The 25,136-nt window shown below is 38.7% G+C and overlaps 1 protein-coding gene across 1 annotated transcript in view; it reads right to left on the bottom strand.

Annotated features, from left to right (window-relative positions):
- Positions 1 to 22,356, bottom strand: part of ntm (neurotrimin) — a 366,426-nt gene extending 344,070 nt beyond the window's left edge. The window contains exon 1 of the mRNA XM_072375719.1: positions 22,179 to 22,356. Within this exon, the coding sequence (XP_072231820.1) occupies positions 22,179 to 22,239 (61 nt within the window). The 5' untranslated portion in view covers positions 22,240 to 22,356. The remainder of the gene's footprint in view (positions 1 to 22,178) is intronic.
- Between the last annotated feature and the right edge of the window lie 2,780 nt (positions 22,357 to 25,136).

Genomic DNA, 25,136 nt, shown 5'->3' with positions numbered 1-25,136 from the left:
TAATACAATTAAACGGTATGCAAGGTAGCAGCAGTGGGAGAAACTAAAATTATTTCTTGCGAAAGAAGAGACTTTAGTCAAAAGTCAGAAACTAAAACAAAATAACCATTCGGTTGTTGGATAACTCAAAGGAATAGTTAAACATTCTGGAAAACTGCTTGGTTACTGTTTGGAGAGAGCATGTGAAGATGGTAAGAACCCTCTTGTTTGTGTAGTTGGTGTGAAGCTGCAGCCACATACTCCATGCCCAGAGGAAATATAATCCACTCTTTGTTTTCAGCTTTGGACAGAGCTTCGAGAATTGTTTCTCCATCTCTCCATTGTTAAATACTAAGCTATGCTAATAGCTGTTCTGCTTTAGCTTTAAATTCAAGCCCTTTTCACACATGCAAGTTTTGCCTTTTTGCTATATGTAGATCATTAAGGTAACAAAAAAAAAAAACTTTGATACCGAACATGTCAGCTTCTTTGTGGTTGTTTAGGCACTTGAGATCGTTGCCTTTAATATAAATAAATATATGTTAACTATCACCCTGATAGTTAACATATATTTATTTATATTTGATCAATCTTTCCTTTAGCTTTTGTTGCTTGAAACCTGGTTTGGAGCAAGATATGAGCACAATGGGGTTAACTATGAAGCAATTTCAACACAGACCAGCCTTATTTGTTATCTGGCTCAACAAAACCTTTAATTTGTCCCATAATGAAGAACATGGAAAATCACTTTCATTTTTTTTGCCAAATCAAATTGGCTTTCATTTGAGTGATATTCTTTAATAAACACAAAGAAACAAGTCAGTTTCTAGTTCAAAACTGGGAGGAACTGCGTGTGAAACGGTAAACATGGCATCCGTGATGCCTTGGCGCATTGTAAAAAAAAGTGTTTTTAAGCCCTAATCATGATCCTTTTCTAACCCTAAAAACAAGTCATGTTACAGCTTGAGGTCAATCAGTTTAATCTTAAAGTGTGTGTTTATGTGTAACCATGCCAACCTGTAAAAGGGCTTCCATGACAGTGACGGTCAGCTTTTAAAAAAAATGTATTGTAGCTTGAGGTAATGCTATTGCCTGCACCCAACTGGGTTTCAGTTAAGTGTTGTCCCATGGCTGAAAGCACGGCATTTAGCTGCTCAGTCCAATCAAATCTCTTTCCTCCTTATGTGGCTTGTTAAACAATAGACTTGGCAATGACTTTGGCTCCGATGTGGAAACACTTATATAAGACATATTTCCTTCACGAAAATTGAAATATGAGTCATATTTATTTAAGGAAAAACAGATTTGACCGACAGATTTAATAGCAGCACTATAGAACCGTATTGGCTTTCAATCAGGGCCAAGCATAAAAATGCATTTAGCCTGTCATTTTCTGCTTCACCTGCTGAATTTATATGTAGCACTTTTTCTTGACCTGCTTCGTACTTCTGCGTGGCTTTTAGTAGTCCTCAGCAGAGAATCTATATAACTTTGGAAATAAACTCATGAAAGAGTGGTGCTTTTTGCTGCCTATTTATTACCAAATTCCAAACATATCTTCCCCTGGAGCATGCTATGTGCTCAGCATAAGTTACCATGGTGATCTAGCCACGTCAAAGAGAGCTGGCTTTGTGGTTCTTTGTGGCAGATAATATACCCCAAAACAAAGGGATGAAAGAGGAGGCAGACTGAAAGCAAACATCCCTTACTGGTCTTTTGCTGCCTCCCCACAGAAAACTCCAGGTATGCCAGAGGAGTAGGTAGAGCAATTAGAGGCTAATGTTTCCGACTGGATTTGAACGGCATCTGTTGGTTGGCCCGAAGAGGCCAAATCACCAATTTGGGAGATGAAAATAATTTCAGTTATTGGCCATGTCTTGAGAGAGTGTGTCCCTGATATGTGAGAGGAATTATTTTATGACATGTTTAGGAGAAAACATTTCTATTTTATGTTTTAATTCAATGTATTATTAAATGAACCCTGTTGCATATAATAAAGCATATTACAATTACAAGAGGAAGGTAGGAAATGCTGCATCCATGTTGTTTGAAAGATAAAGAAAATAAATAATAGTCGAGCTGTGCCGGCTGACTACTCAGGAAAGTCCAACATATTCAGGTCTACTTTAGCTATCAATATTCTTAATTGCAAAGTCCTGTAATGCTCCACAAAATGAATGTTGTTGGTGAACAAAAGGACTGAAACCGAGATAATCTAACTGGGAAACACAAACTTTAGGTTTACATCTTTTTAGTTTTTTTCATTCTGAAACTGAGGCAGTTAATAAATGTACCAAGGTATGGCTAACATTATAAGTATGCTTATGGAACTAATGGTGTAAACTTTTATTTGACCTTTTATCCTATAACCCGTACCGTACAATATCAAAACACGTGAAACATACCACAGAAGCATTTTTGTGATTTTTGTGATTATTTTTTTTTTTCTATGTTGTTTGACTGTCCTGTCCAAACACAACCGGCCGAGGCAGATGGCTGCTCTTATTGCGCCCGGTTCTGCTGGAGGTCTTGTCCTGTTAAAAGTTTAAAAAGAGTTTTTCCTCTCAGCTGTCACCAGCTGACCCCTTATAAGCTCAGGATTTCTTTAGCTAGATAAATTTGAATGAACCGACATTGTATGGATACCATCTCGTTGATCTCGACTGTACTGAACTGAACTCGAACAGATCCGACTAATTGGGTCTGAATTTGAATTAACCGAATTTAATCAAATGTATTGGATGGTTTTGATTATTACTGGACTGAACTGGACTGCATGTTAATGCTCTGAGATTACTTTTGTTGTGAACTGCAACTGCTACAAAAAAAAAAAAACTAAATCTATATCTAAAAAAAAATCAAACTGAATCTAAATGCGAAAAAATTAAGAATGTCCATATTTTAAGGACTAAATAGAAACAGAAATAGAAATAAAAAAAAAATTTCTTGTTGGTTGAACGCAAATCAAAAGAAACAACAGGACTGGTTCTTATTGTATTTCATTATCTTATGAAATTTGGGGGGGGGTTTTAATGTGCAAAACTACCAACTGACCCTAAAGTTAAAGCCTTGCCAACTAAAACAGCCCACATCCTTGATATTTTTGGTCTAATTTTCATTTTTTGTCTGGTGTGACTTAATTGCATTAATACCATCATGCAAAGATCTGAAAAGTTTGTTAGGCTAAAAATAATGTGAATCTGACATAAACTATGATAACTGCTGGCTGACACATCAAAAACGTTTTAGACAGAATGGACATTTTAACATGGTTTATGGTGATGTGTAACTTGAGGACTTGTAAGTGCTACTATAAAGATGCAGTGTTTGATCTGTTTGATCTATAAACAAGATAAACCTGACTAAAGTGCAGTAAACAAAATTTTCATGCTCACCAAAACAAGCTTATTCCACCAGAGCCAGTAACAGAGAGCGTTTGTGTGTGCCGTGCTGCTATAACTTCAGCAGGCTCTATCATTCAAAAGTCAGTTGTACATTAAGAGAAATGTAGCCTTGCAAAAAGACATCTGTCCTGATGATGTGGCGTCTGTTTCACTTCGACATGGTGCACATTACAGTGATGAATCGCTCTTTTGGTCTAGAAGTACAGCATCCTCCAACCCACAGCAAGTATGTTACGTGGTGGCTGAGATTCCTCGCTGAAAGTTCACACATTCCACAGAACATGGTGCCAGTAAAGTGGAAATTGAAAGAATTGCGCCTGTAAGTATTGCGGTCATTCAGTTTGAAGTTGAACTGAACCGGCACTTACATGTCTAATAGCTTGTGGCTGGTTGTAATACACTCAGAACTTCTGCACTGCGGTGTGTAGCTTGGTGTTGCATCATAATATAACTCATGCAGCAGCTTTAATTACCTAAATCTATCTGAAACCATGCTAGCAAAAGCTTTACTTAATTCTTTATAATATCATTACCCCACTGGTTAAATCAAAAATCATTTTCCTACGTCAGACTGTGGTGCAGGAGAAGTGAAACTCTATGTCTAACTGTCTCGACTGCTGCCTGAAGCTTTATAAAAACCTGTCTGTGAGGCAGAGATAGTGCGGTCGACAAGGTGAAAAGTTGGGATTTTACAAATAGGAGCTGTAAAGACTGTTTAATTTGTAGATCAAGAGGTTCTGGAGCACAGAGGGGACTCTGTTTCAGCAGACTGACACTTTCCTGGACTACATAAAACAACCTTTAGTGCTTTTAGAGTAACATGGTGTGTCGTGTCCTCTCCTCGCTACGCATGTGCCTGCTTTGGTCAATCCAACTCTGTGTTTGATTTTGCTGCAACGACAGCAGAGCAGACTGAACTTCTCAGAAATAAAACTCTGTTTCTGTTACTAAGTAAAAAGACATGCAGACTAGCCGAAGGCATCTTCACAGCGAAACAGAAGCAGCATTTAAGAGTGGGGACAGAGTTCTCGACATACAAGGGTTGTCATGGTTTCAACATTTCAATCTCAGAGACATACTCATACTCACATACTCATGAAAACAGGATTTGGTTCTAAACTGACAAGTTGGTTAGATTAGTTGGCAACACATTTATCTGTGATGGGACTGAAATTGTCACTTTATAGTGTTATTAACTTTGTGTTATTAAGAAATCTCAGATAGGCTCCAATCAAACACAGCAAAGGATCAAATAGGGCTTATTTTGTTCACCTTCCAACTGTGGCCTTAGTTACCAACATTGTTTAATTATACAACTAACATGGTGATGTTGGGCATGGCCTGCCAAGAAGATACGAAGGACGATGGGCAAGGAAGAGGTTCAATCCGACTGTTGCAGCAGTGTATACATTAAAATCAATAAATCCTGGCAGTTTTTAGTAAAAGTTTGCAAAAATAGCAGCTAAAAAAAAAGGAGGCCCATCCGGGAGGTGATCTTCTATTCTCTATCACTGTGGCTCTGAACAAAATTAACTCACTGACCGTCAACTAACAGTAGTTACTCCCGAAATGTTGCTCTCTGAGTAAGTGTGCAACCCTCAAAAGGACAATCAGAGTACGAGATTATCAACTTGTCTCTTCAATCCACTGAGCAAATCTGATTCTCCGAGCTGGTGTGCTGCCAGATCTGCAGTTGTGCTGCATTTCTGCGTCACTCTCCCAAATTCACAGTTTTTCCCCACCGTTTCTCTGCAGTTTAAGTCGACAGCCGAAGTTCTGCAGGTTCTGGCATCCAGGGAACACACATCTCTGTGACGACTGCAGAACTGTTACCTAGCTAATTGCTCGTCCGCGGTTCTGTTAGGTGTATAAATACGTTCAAGTGTTAGTGGTGGGGTCAGCTTTTGCCCGTCTTGGACTTGCCCTGGAAATCCTTAACACACACAGTTATCTGTGTTTCAACATGTTATAAGCAGTTATTGTCGAACACATATCATACTTGCATGCAAATATCTAAACTGCTTTACTAGGACATTCATTTCAACTATTTGTTAATCATTTTTAACACTAGAGACAACTTTTTAAGAGATATCTACCACTACACAAAAGGGACTCATATATGGCTACACAATTAGTTAGAGGTTGTTGACATTGCACTGGTTTTTCCCCCCTTTTTTGTGTCAATAACCTTGGACATTTCACTTAAACTTTTTGATTATACAAAACTGGGTAATTTGTGTTTATTCTACTTTCATATTATTTTATATTCATTGATATTCTGACTAATGTGATTTAAAAATAATTGGAGCCAATAACAAAATGCAATACTGTCAGAACCCCCAGGTTATTTTTAACAAATGATTTTATGTTTGCTTATAGTGACTTGAATACATTTTCTACGTTAGGTGCAAATGACTACAGGCCAGTCACCCTCACCTCTACAGATATGAAAGGTCTTGAATGCCTGGTTCAAGCTAACTTGAATGTGATTGTGGGCCAGACTGGATAACAGCAAATACCTAAAATCTTATATTTGTGAATACATTCATAATACTTAACTATTAAGTTGATAGATACGTGCTGAAATGAAGTAGTAGATATGTTTTTTTGTTTGTTTTTTCTTCTTAACAGTACACACTTTTAATTACTTTGAATAATATGTTCACAAATTCAACATTCCCTCACAAAGGCTCTTTCAGATGCTCTTTTTCGTCTTTATTTATGTCATATGATGTCCTTTTTTTTTTTAAAAACTGACGCAATTTTCTTAAGTCTTATTGAGATGTATGAGTCAGGCATTTGTAAAAAATACCAGTTGGTTTAATTTAGTTCTTAGAGTTTTTAGCCAACAGTTTTTTTACTGATAAATGGTGCCAACAAGATGCAGTAGCAGCTCTAGACATACTGTATATTTCTTTGGATCACCATGAGACTTTCTACCGAGCTTTGTTCTGTAAAAACACAGATTTCTGAAACGCTTTGGATGCTGTGGTGTTGACTTGATTTCTGCTCAGAACTTATTTTTCACATCTGTTAGGATGAATAACCATGGCAACAGCAACGTTGTTAACCTGTTAAAGCAGCGAACTTTGCTTTCCAAAGCCCAAGCAATTCCTGGAATAAGACGAGTTGAAGAGGAGACATCTAGGATGCAGAGCAGGGACGAAATGGAGAAAAAAGGAGGAGGAAGTTTAAACCATTTCTTCTCTTTATCATCATAGTAAGTTGGAGATCACTGGCAGATAATACAAACAAGCTGTTGTCTGTGAGTTTCTGTCCATGTTGTCTACTGAGAGAGTTAACCAGTGTTACCTGCTGAAGCTGTGTGTGACATCATCAGCTAAGTTATTGGGAAGCTACAAAAACAACACCCCAACCCATTAATGGCATCCTCTGAAGAAATCTACCACCCCATCCTCTCTGCCACACTTTAACTTTCTACACATTTTGTCATCTAACTAGTGCATTTTTTGTTATCTATCTATAACACAATAAAATATCTTTAAAATGAATTATTACTGTCGCCATATAACTTCCCTCAGAAGATTATTTATGAATCATTGAAATTAATTCATTACCATCTAGTCACGCCAACGCATGCATACAGACTGACATTTTTTGCATGCTTTGAGCACACAATCTTAGAAGTACATTACTCATTACTAAGAATGGCAAATTATTTAGGCAGGACTTTCCTTTAAAGAGACTTTGTAGCTCGTCTTGCCATTTTTCTTTCCTGCTCTCTATGAAATAATGTGGTTTCTTTTGACATGGGCAACAATATAAGGCACTTTTTTAAACCCCTGAGTGACAGCAGAGAAAAGTTATTTTTTACTTGCCTTTTTAGTCTAACTACTGTATATACTGAACATAGCGAGGCAATGAAAATAGCTTAAGCGGAAACGAAAACAACAATGGGACTCTGATTAATGAGAAACATTCAATTTTGTGTTGACCATTTAAAAGACTATTAAGATTGCCACTCAAGCATTGAGCATTAATTATAAGGCAGGCTGACATAAGCTTCCATGAAATTTAATGAGTATTGTAAAGTATGGAGTAATGTGCAGAGCTTTGTAGAGGCTGTAAATGAAGTCCTGAAACACAGGCAAGTTATACTTATCTTGAAAAAAAATAATTTCAGTGTACAAAATATTAGTGACAATAGAAACTGTTCATGCTCTCTGCATAGCAAAAAAAAAAAAACTTGAGAAGTATTATAATAAGATTGGACAAAATACACTAACTAAACCATGTTTTCGTATAATAGATTTAACTTCCACTGATGATGTAAAGGTTGCAGTAATTTATTAGCATTAACATTGCCAACTAAGTACTGTATTTTTTTAAAGTTTGTCACAGTCGTTTTATATCATACTGCATAAATTGATTTACTGTTCACTGCAAAAATAATACTAACTATCCATGTATCCATTAGTTTTACCCTTTACCCTAAAGACGGTTGTGGGGGCTGAAGCGTGTCCCAGTTTTAAGCCCAGAACAGGTCATCAGTCCAACACAAACAACAAACAAGCATGCTCCCACTCTCTCCAAATTAGAACCAGCAATTAAGCTCAAGTATATGTGCATCGTCTGCAGCAGGAAGCTGGAGCTCCAGGAGTAAACCCACACAGGCACAAAGGGAGCAGGCCTAGTCCACAGGAAGGCTCAACCTGACCGGCAGGTTGAGAGCTGTGGGTCTTACAATGTTAACCACAACAACTTCATCAAATAAAACAAAAATAGAAAGAAAGCTGCCAGAATAAACTTAGGAAAGAAGGTGCAAAGTCAGTTTACTTTTCACATGTTCCCCTTTCACAGACATAACGTTTCAGATGTCACTGAAGATGTACACCACAGATTTGCAATGCAATTAAAAAAATAAAATGTTTTAAATAAACTTCCTTTATCTTTTTATTCCTGCAATGTATAGAAAATACTGCAATGCAATTGTTAGATTTAAAAACTTCTTAAAACTCAAGCCTGCTCTCTTCGGTCTTTCTTGATCAGCTCTTTGTAATGCCGTGGAGCCTGTAGGTTCTTTCAGAGACGCTTTTATCAGCTGCATTTATCCGTTAACTTTGCCTCCATTTACAGGGTTAGAGGCACGATTCAGATTACACCAGCATAGTTGGTCTCCCTCTAAGGACATTTTGGAATTAATGCTCGTCTGTCTTAATGCTTCTTACTTCTGTTGGAAACACTGTCATCTTCATAAGCAGTTAATTCCACGTCACATCGGAAGGAAGTCAGATAATCAAAAGATAAGATGTTCACAGACTCAAAGTTGGTCAGTCAACTTTGCAGTTCTATTAGGCTTTTCACCAGGAGAAAAATTATAACTATATTTAATGGAAATGTCTGCTCTCAGGAGGCTTAACTGCTTCTTATTAACATTACCACAAAGGAATCTGTCAAGAGCACCATTAATGATGGCAATAACTGAAATATTATTGCATGTGCTTCACTAAAATGCGCAGGCAGGCCTCTAGTAATCGCATAAAGATCATTCCTCATACCATGCACTAACTTTGCCATCTGCTCCAAAATTTCAAATGTAAAGCAGCGTGTAATGAAGACCCACAAAATCCTGTGAGATTCCTTCATTCCATCAATGCACAAGGGCAGGCCAAACCTCAACTGGCCTCCTTATCACTGTGTTGATGTCAAGAATCTGGGTAGGTGATGACGTATGATTGATGTCGATATCTACAGCCTGCCGAGGTGAATTATGTCCATTTTCCTATCTGCAGAATTCCAAAACATGATCAGAATAAATTTATGGAGGCCTGGGGAAGGTCTCGTTAGTTGCAAATGTTCCTGCAAGGCTGGGGAGTATCAGCAATCAAATGGGTAAGGACAAGTAACACAAACAGGAGAGGAATTGTTGGTGCACAAGAAAGAGACACTTTCTTCATTCTAGACACAAGAACAACAGGTAAGCTGATTATAAAACACACAAAGGAGTTCTCATTTGTTGGCAAGGTCACTCTGAGCAGGAGGGAAAAGGGAAGAAAATGCTCATTATAGTGATATAGCTAGATAGGAGGCAGCTTTTGTTCATCACACAATTCACACGGGGATTGCAATCGCCATTTCAACTGCCCCCCTTTTGTTTTCTGTTCAATAAATTGTTTTTACCATTTATTTCATTGTCTAATGGCAGCTGTCTCCGATGCAAGAATTTAAAAGTAGCACCCAAAGTATCCTGAAATAGGCCTCCAAAACACCATTTTCCACATCACCCAAGTTTTCTTAAGCAGCTCCAAAACACACCAATTCCCATAGCGCAGGCGTCAGCTATGGCTTCAATCATGCCGCAAAACTTGACTGCAGCGGCTCCAGCGTCTACAAGCCGACAATATAATATCGCAGCTTGATTTCCAAGGCTACACTCAACTGTTCTAACATGTATTCCCAGATGAGTGAATTTTTGGCCATAGGATTTCTGTGCTCTTCTCCTATCTTTTCTAAGATGGCAAGCTGTAGTCTTCTACTGCCATCAGACTACAGGTAGTTTTTTAAGCCACTCTGCTGATTTGTTCCCTGCAAATCATTTCAGAAGTGATATGAGACAGAAGGAACACTTTGATCTCTCGGCTGATTATACCTGCTGCTTGGATTGGGACCAATCTGGTGCAGTATCAGGATTGGCTTCAGATAAAGACATCATTCACAGGTCTGATATCGAACTGATGTCGCAATCCACATATGGATTCAGACTCTACAATCTGATGTTGTTACTGATGATTAAAAGAAGCCAAGGTTTTCATGAAAGTTGAGGTTTAAAGCACAAATCTTGCAATCTCGCAAAAAACTAACGATTAAATCAAGTAGTTACCCAAAGAACATAACTATATTTTTTTGTCTCCCAAATTTCTCAAAGTTTTAACAGGCAGGTAAAGAAGACGAATGCCACCATGAAACTGCTTTCAAAGACAATGAGCAGTCTACAAGTTCAGCATGTCATTCATTTGGAGATATTACAGAAACGGAGAAAGTTTTCATTTCTTTAAGACAAACATATTAACTGAAAAGAAAACCCCGGTAGAGCAATGAACTTCAGCAGACAGCACAATGACGGATTACAAAAAAAGTTGCTCCATTTCATCACGATCAACAAATTGCCACCATCTGTCACGGAGAAGGTCGAATTTCCAGCTCAACGGAAAACTTGGAGGAGAAGTAGCCTATTACACACTCAACAAATATACACTGTACTAGAATTATACGAGTGTCAGTCCAGTCAACAACGCTAAGCGCTGCTAAAAGATGTCAAAAGACAGTTTAAAAGATGTCAAATTCATTAAAATTGTTTTAGCATCACATCTCTTATCATGGAACATCACCCACCCACTTAATCCACTGACACCGGATCTACAGCGGACTGAGTACTGAAGGAAGGCAATCAAAATGTTACAATGCTAATTACAAGATATTTGGAGCAAACTTTAAACATTAGGTCACTTTCTGTACAATTTTCCCTTTCAGTATAGACCCGTTATGGTTCCTCTGAGGTTATCTTGACTAGCCAACTCGTCCAAAATACAGAACAAAAGAAGCGTAGTACACATTTTTTTTGCAAAAACTTTAAACTGAATATAAAAGGGAGATTCTAAAAAGCCTTATGTATCCTGTGTATGTACGGTTTCTCGTAATATTGCACAGTAAAATCTGTTCTTCAGACATCTAACATACTGGACAAAATATTCACCACAAATCCCCAGAGACAAGCCTGGATACCAGCTGTTTCTCTCTTCTTGCGAATTTAGAATTTTGTAAACAGAAAAAACCTGACTTCTTTCTATATATGTTGGTATGGTTGACAGCTCTTTGCCATGTGTTTTGTGTGTTTTCCAGTCAGTCGAGCTCTGTGACCACTAAGCCAGCTGTCTTTTTGCTACTCAGTGGGTAAAAGTGGGCCTAATCTAAATGCAGTCAAATGATTGAAGTTAATCACAAAAAAGTTTGCTGCATATAATGCAACTTACTCGAAAGTAATGCTTCCTAACAAGAAAAACTTATGAAACACCTGGAATCTGCCTCGAAGCGATTTCTTTTTTTCTTCAACTTCACTGAACTCCATAGAAATGTTGTTACTTTATGTCAAAAGTCAAAAGAACTGGGAAAACTCTCAACTTTGAGTGTTTCATGTAACTTTGCTTAACATTTACCCCAGAGGACACATATATACATATTCTTCAGTGTTTCCATAAAGCTGCTTCCACAGAAACAAACAGTGCAGAGAGCAAACTGTGAGTCTCTAAAGGAGGCATTCCTCAGACGCGACAGCCTGGTGAATGGAGGCAATCTGAAGTCACCATCCCTGTTGCTTATTAATCAGCCAACCCTGGCAAGGACCCTTGTCGCCCTCATGTCACATGACCACCTCACTGTGACTTGGCAAGCTATGTGGGAAAGGAAAAGCTTTTCAATAACCTAAACTTAGCCTTTGCTTTTGTGCAGCTGCAGGTATTGCTACAGCATGATGCATAATGTGATATCCAGGGAAATGAAACTGAAGCCATGTCCAAACTAAGGAGTTTATCTATGCATTTCCACAATTTGAAAAAGGAAAAATGGACAGAAAACTGATACCGATTGCACTTTTGCCCATGCCCACACACTCCCATGTCAGTGTCTATCTGCATTTTAAATATCAATGTTTTCTTGAGTCACCTGCTGGAAAATGAAGAATCTGTCCGTTCTCTTCAACCATAGACTTCGAGTGATATTATACCGTCGGAGCAAAAGGAACAACATATAGTAAATATTCATTCCAATTACATTCAAGAAATGTGTTTTTCTGAGCATCTCCTGAGAGCTGTTGTTTTCCTTTCTCGATCTGCTGAATTGTCAATGCAGCCTCGGTACTGAAGGCCTTCAATGAAATTCCAGTGGAGAAAACTGACAGGAGACTTAAACTGTGTGAGTGAGAATAAATCAACATGGAATTCATTAAACTTGCACAACAATCTTTACAAAACCTAGAAATGGTAAAGAAACTATGAAAACACCAATCACACACTAAATTAAATTAAACAAAAACTAAAAGCAGCATATGAAAAACTAAATGAACCCCATAATCCAACAGCTTGTAAAACCACTTTTAGCAGCAATAAGATGGTTTTCTGTATGATGTTATCAGTCTTTCACATGGTTGTGGAGGAATTTTGGTCCACTCTTCTTTCCAGCGTTGCTTTAGTTCATTGAGGTTTGCAGCATTGCTTTATGCACAGCTCTCTTCAGGTCCCACCACAGCATTTCAAGGTGGAGGTCTGGACTTTGACTGGACCATTGCAACAGCTTGATTCTTTTCTTTTTCAGACATTCTCAACAAGGGTTGCTTTCTCCTGCAACCCTTCCAAACAAGCCGTACTTGTTCAGTCTTTTTCTAATTGTGCTGTCATTAACTTTAATATTTAACATGTTAACTGAGGCCCGTAGAGTCTGAGATGTAGCTCTTGTTTTTGACCTTGGGGTGAACTTGCTGGGACGTCCGCTCCTGGGAAGATTGACAGCTGTCCTGAATGTTTTCCACTTGTTTTTTCTCCATGGAGAATGATGGACTCCAAATAGTTTGGAAATGGCCTTATAATGTCTTTCCTTATATTGTCTTTCCTTCTTCTCGTTGTGTTAACTCATACCTGAATACTCCAGACCAGCAGACCGACAAAACCTCTGCAATTACTCAAGTGCATTTGATGAGCAGCACATGATGGCTTCTTACTAATTCCATTCTAATGGAGGCAGTAAGGTTGGAGTTATTTTTTTTATCATCTGGTTTTAAGACCTGAAAAAAAAACACATGAGTTTGTTTTCATTATCATATTCTGATATACAAAGGCTTAGAACTCAAAGAGGGTGTACTTTCCTTTTTCACGAGTGTGGGTCAAGTATTCAATGCAGCAGAAAAACAGGATGTTTTAAAAGGACGCATATAATGAGCTCTTCTTCAGCTGTTTTTTTTAGTTTCTTTGTGTTGCCTTGTGATGTATTTTGCTTATGCTGTGTTTGTCAGAAGGTGTTCAATATTTCAAGTTCATGCAGAAGAAAGAGAACTACCCATTTTACCTGTAACTCAACATGTCACATGGAGCACAACCATTTGAGGATAATTACATCCCAGAGTTCTCAGTTTTTATTTAACACCCTTTCGTTTGTGCAAGGCTAACATAAGATATTGAGTCTGTAGTTATCTGTCTTAAAACTTAATATGCATGATAGCAATTGTCTGCCTTCTGCTTCACTGGTTGTGCTTGTAAAAGGTGCTGGAAGTCTGCTTCCCTCAAATGAATCTGGTCACCTAAATGCTCTTTCCAAACACCCATCAGTATTTACACTAAGGGATTAGTAAACCAGCCAAGAGTTCAGTCATTGGGCACCTTGGACATGTAGGGGTTTAAGGATTTTGCAGCACTGGTCTGCCAGTTATTTAATTTATCTGAAGATTATTTTTCTGAGCTGTATTCCTCTCATGCGTACAGATGTGCAAGTAAAGTAACTGTCACAAAGAAAACATAAGACATGAATTATATACTCCAACAAAGACGTACATGCTCATGCTTTAACTACCAACTGGTAATAATCCACTGTATATTCACTCATTACAGTATGATGAGCTAAATCATTGATTGTTGTATGTGAAGGATGATGACTGGGGTGGGTTGGGGGGGTTCATCATCATTTGAAGTAAAAACTGAAAGGGGGGTTTAAGAAGAGTACATTAAAAATGTACATAAATCTATTAAAATAGAAAGTATTATTGTGAGGGTTGTCTGAAAGTGGACTCGTGCAGAATCTGCTAACATGAGTCTTTTATCACATAAGTGTGATGTCATTTTGATATGGCGAGTGGCAGTATCTATCTGTCACTGTCGACCATCTGTCTGCTCTCTATATACGTTCAGCTGCAAGGCTTTACTTGGACTGCACACCGGAAGCAAAGACACTGACATTTTTCACAGCGACAACTCTTCCTCTTTTGGCTCGAGATTCCCACCGAGTGGCTGGGGCTCTGCGATAAGAACACACTCTGCCCATCAACAATGATCTCAATGTCTTCTAACAAAAGGCTGCAAACAACAAGGCACAACACGGCTCCCGTACCACCACCCCAATCCGTGTCCATTCTCAGCTGGTCATTCAATAACAGTTGCTGCTCCAAATTTCTATTTAACCAGCTATAATTCTCATCTCTGGCTGACATGGGTTGATGGAGGAAGGAAAAGGGCACAATGCACAGGGCATGAGAGTTTGTGTTGAATCCTGGCAACACAGCCAGAAGTGTCTACTCCCAGCCACATGCAGAGAAAGACGAAGGGAGGTGGCCTGCTCAGACAGTGACACTGCCTGTTACCAGCATTTATCTTAAGATTGGTTAAGATGGATTTTCTGTGTCAGGAAATAAACACGTGCTGCCCCTTTTAAAACAGTTTGATATTCTGATGTTTTTTATGTCTTTGATTTCTCTATTGCTGCTGAATGTTTTATTGATGTTATTTGTCTGGTTCTGTGTTTCCTGCAGCTGCTTTTCTTGCAAAGAAATACTCAGCTATGTCAATATTTGATTACTTAATTACTTTCCACCTACCCTTCCTATTGATTGTTGGAATTCTACTCACTTAATTCTTGCGCAACTTGACTAACAGTTGGGGTTCAGATCTTTCCTGGTTGCAGGAAACAATGCTTTTATATTCAATCCACCGACAGAGACAGTAGCCGAGTTTCCATTCATTAGCAAAGCAAGTCGGAAACAATTATTTGAAAAAAGCCCCCAAAAAATAAATATGAGTCAGACACACTTCCATTTACAAGTTTGAAGTGAACAAACTAGGCTGGAAAGTGTCATCAGATGGTAGTTGTACAGGCTATGTTACTTCTGGTTGTAATTAAGTAGAAGAAGTACCGTATTTTGTGCACTATACGGCTCACCTAATTATAAAACGCACCCTCAATTATGGGGTCCATTTCTGTACTTAATCCATACATAAGGCGCACCTGATTATAAAGCGTACGTATTACCTAATGTTCACTGATTGGTTTATCGCTGCCATCACACGTAGTGTAATGTAGAAATGGTCCGACGGTGAAGGACAACATCGGTCGTTTTTACACTTAGAAACTTATAAACTGCACATCGGCCTGCATCACCCATCTCAGACTGAAGAACAGGCACTCACTGGGACATGGGCAAAAGCATTAATGATGACACGATTCAATCACTAAGTACGAGCTCGACACAATCTTCGCCCCATTCAGAGTGAATGCCTGGGATTCGCCTGACCCTGGATTCACACCGAACACAAAGCGAGCACGAAAGTGGCCAGTTGCCATTCTTTTCCAATGTACAAGAGCGAAAAAAAGCGCGGGAGAGCGGTGAGTGATGCAGAGGGGGCTTAATGCCCCAATGAATGCTCGGCGCTCCCTGTGGTATATTGAAAATGGTGGTATCCGTGACAGATTTTGGAATCCGGTGCACTTTATGTGCCGGATTCCATTTATATGGCATATTCCATTTATATGGCATATTCCATTTATATGGCATATTCCATTTATATGGCGCACGACCGTTTTTGTGAAAATTTAAGGCTTTTAGGTGCGCTTTATGATGCGGAAAATACGGTAGTTGTTCAAACTGGTAAACACAAAAAACAAAGGAGGAATAAACTGTGGTGGACATCAAAATAAGAATATGGTAAAAGATCGCACAGGTAATATCTCAGGTAACATATTGGGGAAGGTGCTGCTCAGTCAGGAGTTAATTGTTTGCATCTCAGTTGAGAAGCATCTGATGAGTCGCATACTTTTAATCTTTGCCAGATCAGGCGTGAGTCACAATACGGGATTCCTTTACCCCTAAGGCAAATCAAGACTTCTTCTAAATGCCAGTAAAAAACAGAAATAGAAAACCTGCTTGTAGATTCAGTTTGCAGGACACCCAGAGGCACTCTTTGTTTGGGATTCTACTAGACTCCAACCTCCCTTTACAAAAAATACAAGATCTGTGTGGTTCAGTTCAAGGACACATTCTTTGCAATAAATTTTTGTCTTTGTTGTCAAACAAGAATACATTTTTTCATGGGCAGCTCATACAACTGTCTGTGGCAAATGTATTAGATGGTGGAACATGACCTCCATATTCAGTGGAGGGCGCTGTGAAGCCGACCTTGACATATTCCCACATGTTTTCCCATTGTACACAAGAAAGGCAAAGGACAGCCCGAGAATCTGATGTACTGTACATGATCTTTTTTTTGTTTCCTGGAGTTCAATGCTAGTGGAAAGAATGGAAAAGAATAAAATACTGCCACGGGAAACTGAACTCATCTTCTCTGAGGACAAAGCCACTCATCCTCAGTGGGCTGGTGCAGCGCCCCCAGCAATTGCAGCCTGCAGCTTATCCCCTCAAGGTGGCCAAAGAAGCACATCAAGCACTTATTCGTGTCAACTGCCACCCAGATGTACACTACTTCTCCAGACTCATCCAACCAGCGGAGCACCTTAACCACGGCACTTCTTTCTCCCAATATAAGTCTGTCCAGATTGTACACATCCGCACGATGTGCTCATGCTGCAGACATTAGTGATTACAGTCAGATCAGATAACAGGAGCTACTGCACCAGCTACCCCAAGTATTAAATATAGTCTTGCATGTTCAAATAATAATAAAAGCCACTTGGCAGCTAAATCCATAATGACACAAAACGGTTTGAACTGGGTCATGGAAAAATACACACTTTCAAAACAACATTCCTGAAAAAAGAAATGCATATAATATTACAGGCTAATAAAATGTAATTGCTACAGGGCTGTGAAGCGTGTGGTGGTGAGTCCCTGCAGAGACATAGCCCTTTAGCTTGTTCTTCCTGGTTTTTTTCTTAGTTTGTCTGGTTCTGGACATTTTTGGGCTGCAACCTTGGTGTCAAAGGGTGTGTAGATACCAGCCAATAACTGTAGAGGAGTCTGAAAACTATTAAGAAAAAAAAACAAAAAAACATTTTAACTAGATGTCAGTGTTACACACGATTCAGGCTTCATCAGCAGAATGGAGACTTTCACATAAAATCCAACAATACAGTACCTTCTCCGGCCGAGCCACCAGATGAAGGCGTTGTCATTTTACATTTTTAGGAACCAAAAGCAGACACCCTTTCAGGCACACATGTAACCTCAGCTTTATCTACAATCATCTTTAAATCCTCCAAGAAACCACTCTTGTTTTACTGTAAATATTACCGTTTGTCTTTTTTTTTCCCCTCTTTTCTTTGGTTTCACATACATGCAAACGCATTTTAGTCTGCATTACAATATGAAATAACTGAGTAGGGATATGAAATAAAGTACCTGGGTATGGTTTGAAAATAAGATACTTGGTTAGAGGTTTGAGAGAAAAAACTTGAGCTTTGACATTAAATACCAGCCCGATCTCACCTTTTCCTGGAGACGGTGCTGCCCTGCCACAAGGGTTGTATTGTACTGTATTATGTTATAGAACAATATTGCTGTGGAACAAATGGTGAATTGCATTTCTCTGATTTACTGCTTTGTCCTGCGACTCGTGGCCTGTTTGACAACTACCTGGATCTGCAAAAGAATCCCTTCTGTCTCTCCTGTCTTACTCCAAAAGCAAAACATCAAGTGTTCTGTCGAGAGCTTTTCATTTTAACCACTGTTGCTTCAGCCATTTAGAAATCTGATCCAGTTTATTTCCTGGAGTATTCTACCGATGAACCGTTTGGTGGAATTTAAACTTTCCTGCCTTATTTTTTCCTCTTTTTAATACTGTCCCTGTACTCTATGATATTCCAAATGTGATGTAAATGTTCATATTTCAGATACAAAACATATAAACAACTACAATACACTGCATATCATCAATTCAACTCCTCGACAGCTCGACAAAAAAAAAAAAAGTCTACTCAACCGTAACCAGTTACAGCAAGTCTGCCAAAACACCATCACAACAATGCAACAGTAATATAATGATCTACAGTTTCACTTCAGAGCTCTATGGCATCACTGCCATATGGGGTTATAGATGAGAGACTGCCCAAAAAAATAACCAAATACTGTGTTTCAGTGCTTATTACCAGCAGTAAGCCATGTATCAGTTAATCAACATAACTTCTTATTATCATTACACCTTATACTACAGATATTATTGAATATTTTGTGTTGTAAGAACTCATGAGCATGCTTCCGAGTTAATATCTGTATCACTTTTGGCTTCTCAACAAACAAAAATGTGGTTACAAGTCATTACGATTCCACCAATAACTCACTGGAAGCTTCCAGCTGATTAAAAATGCCTTCAGTAATGTACAGAGAACCTCCTCTTCACTCTTCCCACTATCACGCTTCATACATTTGTAAGTCACAGTCACATCTTTGTGTGTGTTTCATACAGCTTGTGTTTGTTTTTTCCCCCCTTTCTGCCTCTGGAAGTCACATATTTTTGTATTGGTCTCGACGGGCTCAACCAACTTCTCCTGTGTTTAGTTTTTGTTGGTGTTTAAGTCTCTTTGTCTTGTCGTCCTACTCTTTCTTGCTGCCCACTCACCCCCAACGGTCAGAGCCGATGGCTGTCCTCAACGAATTTGGCTCTGTTGAAAATTTCTTTCTGTGAAGAGGATGTTTTTTGGGCTTTTTTTCTCCCCAAAAAGTGTTCGCTCAAAGGGGTTTTCTGGCTTGAAAATAACAGAAATGACAGAAATAAAGCTGAGACTAATCTGAAACTTTATATTTCAACTACAAAAAAAATGACCAATATAAGATCTAAATGAGTGTAATAATGCAGGGGAACACATAGTTTGCAGTATATAAAACCTAGGGCCATATGAAAATCTATTTATGTGAAAGCTAACACCTCTGCGTTCCCAGTATACTTTTCCTCACCTATGAATCTGCCAACCTTTATTCATTCACTTATGTTCTTTGTTTTTTTTTCACTTTATATCCTATCAAAAATGCACGTATTGGCAAATAAATCGCATTTGCCTCATACTTATCTCTGCCCTACTCTGCTGTTGCAATGACCCAATTTCCCCATGGGAACTATTTAAATTCCATCTAATCTAATCTAGCACACCTCCGATTCTGCCAGAGATCTGCTGATATGCAAATGACTTTAGCACAATTTTAGCACTGTCTGGAGGATGGATTGGAATTGAAGGAAAAGATGGGGAGGTGGATTTTTTTAGATATGTGTATGAAAAGTACACATATCATGGCAACATGACACAAAACAAAATGTTATCTCCCGTGCAGCTTGTTCCACCGATAATGTCTATATTTTTCAAAATGTCAGATATTCAGAGGGTTTGTTTGACTTGAAGTTATTCTTGCCTGCTAAATAATGACTGTACCAGTCAACATGAGTGATCATGTACAGTATTAAAAGGTACGATATGTGCTGAATTTCATTAAATGGGGGTTAAAACAACCACTGTCCGCTCCACAAACCACACAGTGTGATTTTTTTTATTTATTCCATATACCACTGGCATATCTATAATTCACAATTACCATAATGAAATTAGTTGGAAATATGCAGAGTATTTTTGATAATGTATAAAACATTATCAAAGGAGACTGTCATCCAAAAGAAAATGTGCCAGTGGTTAAGTAACAACCTTGATTTCTGCTTTAAAGAAAAAAAAAACTCACCCCCGTGTTGCATGAAATCTGATGTTGATAGACAAGCAAAATCATGAGATAATTGAAACGTGTTTTAGCCAAAACCATAATCTTCTATAAGAATATAACTTGTGATTCCAATTGATTCCTCATTTTGATTAAAAAAATGTTTTCTTTCTTTTTTTTTAATTTAATTTTATGTTTAAAGAACCAAAAAAAATCTTTATTTTGAACAATCAAACTCAAAATGTTAATTTTTGCACAATTAGGAAACCTGCTCATAAAAATCTATAGCTATCTATGTTGATTGCAATCCCAAGACAGACCCTTACAGAGATGTATCCATTATCTTCCAGGATCTATTTATATGTGCACTAAGGAATTAAAAATAATTGCAAATCTTTTGGGGGTATTGGCAGCCATGGATTTTAATTCTAAATCCTTCTTCTAACCTTTAACCAAGTAGTTTTAGTGCCTACGGCATGTAGTCTCTAACCAAACAGTTGTGATGCAGAAACCGATAGTAAAAACAAGAAGTAAAACAAGTAAACAAGTAAAAAAAGAAAATAATGAACAAATGGATGGATGAAAACAAGACAGTTAAGACTTAGTTTCTGTATCATCTCTAATCAAAGTCCCAAAATTGATAGGAATGCATGTGTACTGGCTCCACGGTTATTTTCCAGCTTACATGGAACAACAGAGTCCCGTTTGCAATGTTATGTTGCATTCAAATGCTGCAAAACACTAAATCAGAAGAAGAGCGTGTGACAAAACTGATGTAAAACACTAAACAAGAAGAAGTAGCTACATGGTAGCCCCTGACTTTACTGTGACAGGTGATGGAATATGGTGGTGGAATATAGAGCAACAAGTGAACAAGTAAATTGCATCTGAATTGCAAGGCCACTGAAGATTCACAGCACTACACTCACTTCACCTACACACCTATCTATGATCTTATCTCTGTTTTGTCAAAGTTTACTTTAGCCTCGCAAACCAAAATCTTACTCTGTCTGTTTTGTGCTGTGCAGGAGTTTGAATACTAACATGGGTAAAATAAAGCTTTGTGCAGCCCAAGATGCATGTAAAAGGGGGTTTGTGCTGAATAAAAGATGAAGTCCATAAGCTTGATAAGGGATGAGTGTATGTCATCCCTTCATTAATTTTTCTGTTTACTCATTTAATCAGACAAACTATTCGATTCCAACTTCAATTACTAGCAAAAGGACAAGGGGGATTTCAGAATTAATCTTTCCTTGAGTCACAGTGTTATTGGACACTGATAATACAATCTGAAGGTAGACCAAGACATATACACAATATATTGATTAAGGCTTATCAAGGTTCTGTTTTGATAACTGGCCTTTATTTGTTGTTTTTGAGTGCATCTCTACTTAAATCTAGCAGCAGAAGTGAACCTTTAATGTCAGGTGTTAACAAGGTTTGAAAGCCTGGGCTGTTTCTGTTTCTCCCCCCTCTAACAGTAAAGCTCTATTGCCTGCCCGGAGAACACATGGCTTAACTTGTATGACCTGACCACACAGTCAATGTGGATTAAGTGCTAATACTTAATCAACTTTACAGGAAAGATCTCCAGTCCGGTAGACTTCCAATGCGTCAAGATGATCCGCGGAAAGCAGAAGCAACGGACGCGAAAAAGGACAACTGCGCGGAGCAGGTGCATCGCGCTCCAGGGCTGCATGACTGAGGTCTGCTTGTACAGTCAGGCTGTCAACAGCATCAACTCCGCTGCCTTTTATTTCATTTCTGTCTTTATTACGGAGCAAAAACGCTCAAACAACGCCAAACTTGTTTGCACGGTATCGTCCTGACAGGCTTAAACTTGCACAAAAGGGATCAAGCTGAAGCCGATCATAACCAGTGTAAAAATACACTCAAAGCAACCGCTCCGGTACTTGAAGACGAGCCACTGGCACCAAGAGCGCTCAGCCGCACTTTACTAATCGCTTCATTTAAGCTGCGGCTTAAATAACGCGAATCCCGGCGTCAAATGTAGGGGGCAAACACCGTCTGTGATATGACTGAGGCACTTAATAAAGCAAACCCATCTTTAAAAAAAAAAAAAAAAAAAAAAAAAAAAGACTAATGCAGCGATAACAAGTGCTCCAAGGATGTCAAAAGGCATCACTTACCTTGTTCCATCAACAGGATGGCCATTCCGATCAGCACAGCCCAGTACAGAGGATTCTTCATGTTTGTCGATCTGTTGTCTCTCGGTGTCGTGGCAGAAATTAGTCTGCGAGTGTCTGAAAATCCCGAAAAGTGCTTTTCTCCAAGTCCCCGGTCCTCTGCTCTGACTGTAAAGCATCCACCAACGCAACGCACAACGAAGTCCCACCTTCAAGTGTGAGGATATTGGCAGCAGTGACAGCGGGAAGCTGGAGGCAAAAATAACACCAGCATCCGGTTAGACTTGTTCAAGTAAGAGATGCTCGTACCACTTATACTGCGAGCACTTTTATTTCAAAGCGTAAATCATCTAATTTCCTCTCATAACCTCGTTATACTGTTAAAGTAGCTATTAGCGGCTGCTTCTTGTGGAGGCGCTGCGTCCCATTACTGTTCTGTGAGAAAAAAAAACCATCTTGTTTACTTCTTTAACGGCCAGTGTTTGTTACCTGCCCCGAGATGAATGATAGAATTCATTCAGTCTTATTTGTCTCTCCGTCTGTAAGTCAAAATATAGTTATTGAGACTCATTCGGTTGCATGAACCATCTACGGGAGGCTTTGGGTGTTTTGGCATGTGTTTCGACAGACCTGAGTTAACGTGATTGCAGTGCCGCGTGCCAGATTTTTAGGGCGTAGTCGAAGGTAGAGTTTAAGGGTTTATGATTCTATACAATTAACATAGCAAAACACAAGGTTATAATTAAATTTCAGAGGTAGTCAATTCATGCAACTCATAAAAAATCTATTTGTGAGACAGCTGGGGATCGTCAATCCTCCATCTATCCACCCTGCATGTCATCTCAACAGATACATGAATATCAAGGATTACCTTTATTAACATCAAATTGATTATTAGGCAGTTTACAGTACTGGCAAAACACTTCAACCATTTTTTTTTAATAAATTTATTGCAAGAGGTCATACTTTCATGTGATATTTTAAAGTGGCCTTGAGCAATCGTTCTCCAGGCTTTGTGAAGGCCTTTTAAAAGTTTTTCTTTAGAAATTGGTTGCTTTTTCCAATTTATTTTCAGTCCAGTCCTTGGACCTGGCTTTGTTTTATTGTTAACCCACTTAACACTGACCTATGAATCATTAAAGGATAAAATTTGCCCCTAACTCAAGGAATGAACAAGTGTTGTGGAACAGACAACTTAGCAAATAACTCATTTTAAATTGTATCTTTAGGCACTTTGTTACCAGTAGCCTGTCACAAAGACACATTTGTTCCCATTTCTTTAGTTCAATCAGTGAAAAAAAAAAAGATAATAGTTTGACAGAAAATATTAAAAATATTAATAGGTTTTCTTTGGACATTTGTACGAACAAGGTGATTCCCAAAGAGCTATTAGCTGAAAACTTGTATCTCAGCATGGTGTGCAGTGTGTCCTTAAAACATTTGAGGAAACTGGACAAGTGGAGGACAAAAGGAGAAGTGTCAGGCCTCAAAAACTATCTACAGCAGATGAACGGTGTCTGAAAGTGATGTCCTAAAGAAAGAGGGGGAAAAAATCCAGCTAAGACCTGACACAGGACCTGAGAGATGCATCTGGACCTTCAGTTGATCCATCTACTGTTGGCCCAAGCCTCATCATAAATGGTCTCCATGGAAGGGTGGCTGTCAAGAAGCCATTCTTAAGGAAGGGAAACAGGGAGAAAAGGCTGATCTATGCCAAATGACACAAGAAGTGGACTGAAAATCAGTAGCAACAGGTCTTATGGAGGGATGAATCCTCCCCAGAGCCCAGATCTCAACATTACTGAAGCAGTGTGGGATCATCTTGACAGAGAACGGAACAAAAGGCAGCCGACATCCAAAGAAGAGCTTTGGGATGTCCTTCAAGAACTGGAGAACTATTCCTGAAGACTACTTAAAGAAATTACAGAAAGCTGGTCTATGAGGGTTCAGGCTGTTTGAAGAATAAAGCTGCTCAGAACAAAAATCGACTTTCAAGCTAAATACAACAGTACAAACTATGTAATTGCCTTAAATACCGTACTTACATTTATGTTTTCACATGTTTCAGTTAATTGCTGCACTCCATTTACCTGAAGAAAAAGTGTGGCCCAATACTTTTACACAGAGCTGTAGGCCAGGTACAGCAGAGGATACTTTTGTATTTACTGCTAGTTGGCAGCAGGCTGATCAGCTTGTGACTGGGGTTGATATTGCATTTTTGTGGACTATTCTTTTCACTCTGTGCAGAAACATGACCAATTTAACTGCTTTACCAGTCGGTGCACTGAAACAGTCCCACAAGACTCAGACTCTTAAACGCCTAGGACTCACACCAGTCCGTTGAAAATGAGGAAGCCTTTCGGATAAGAGGTGAAACGCATTTGAGAACAAAGAAAAAAGAAAAAAAGCACAGCTTCCTTTTATTTAAGCCCTTATGGGAATACCGCTGATGGTCACTGGGGACTGGATCCAAAACATTTCTGGCTTCAATACAAAACGCATTCAACTTGTTTCATGAAATGCTCACTGAGTATATTTTTTCTCCACCAGTCATTATAGAGTCAGTAATTGGATGAACTCTTTGTGATAAGTGTGTCGGTGATAATTAAAAAAAATCATTTCCATGTAAATAGTGGAATATTCTTAAATGATAAAAAAAAGAAAGTTTATTTATTTTCTTTCACTTGGTTTTACCGGGAATTTAAACTCACTATTTTGTTGTTAATTCATTGTATTTTGATGCGTTGTTGTCAGATTACGATAGTACCATGCCTCACTAATGCTTACTATCAAGTGTGTTCAAAAAGAGGTGTAATCCTCAAAAAACGTGTTGAGTGCTGACTAAAGATCCTAGCCTGACATTTCAGATGCAGTCTAATAGATCAAAATGAAGACTAGGGAATGTTTTGTAGCTGCTTGTATTAGTCCACGGCTTCTATACCTGTGACTGCGATGCGGACG

Source organism: Leuresthes tenuis, unplaced genomic scaffold, assembly GCF_036924035.1.
Source record: "Leuresthes tenuis unplaced genomic scaffold, fLeuTen1.0.hap1 SCAF_21, whole genome shotgun sequence".
In the NCBI taxonomy this organism is placed as follows: Eukaryota; Metazoa; Chordata; class Actinopteri; order Atheriniformes; family Atherinopsidae; genus Leuresthes; species Leuresthes tenuis.
The sequence above is the reverse complement of the archived record's forward strand: the minus strand, read 5'-3'. Positions and strand labels throughout refer to the sequence as shown.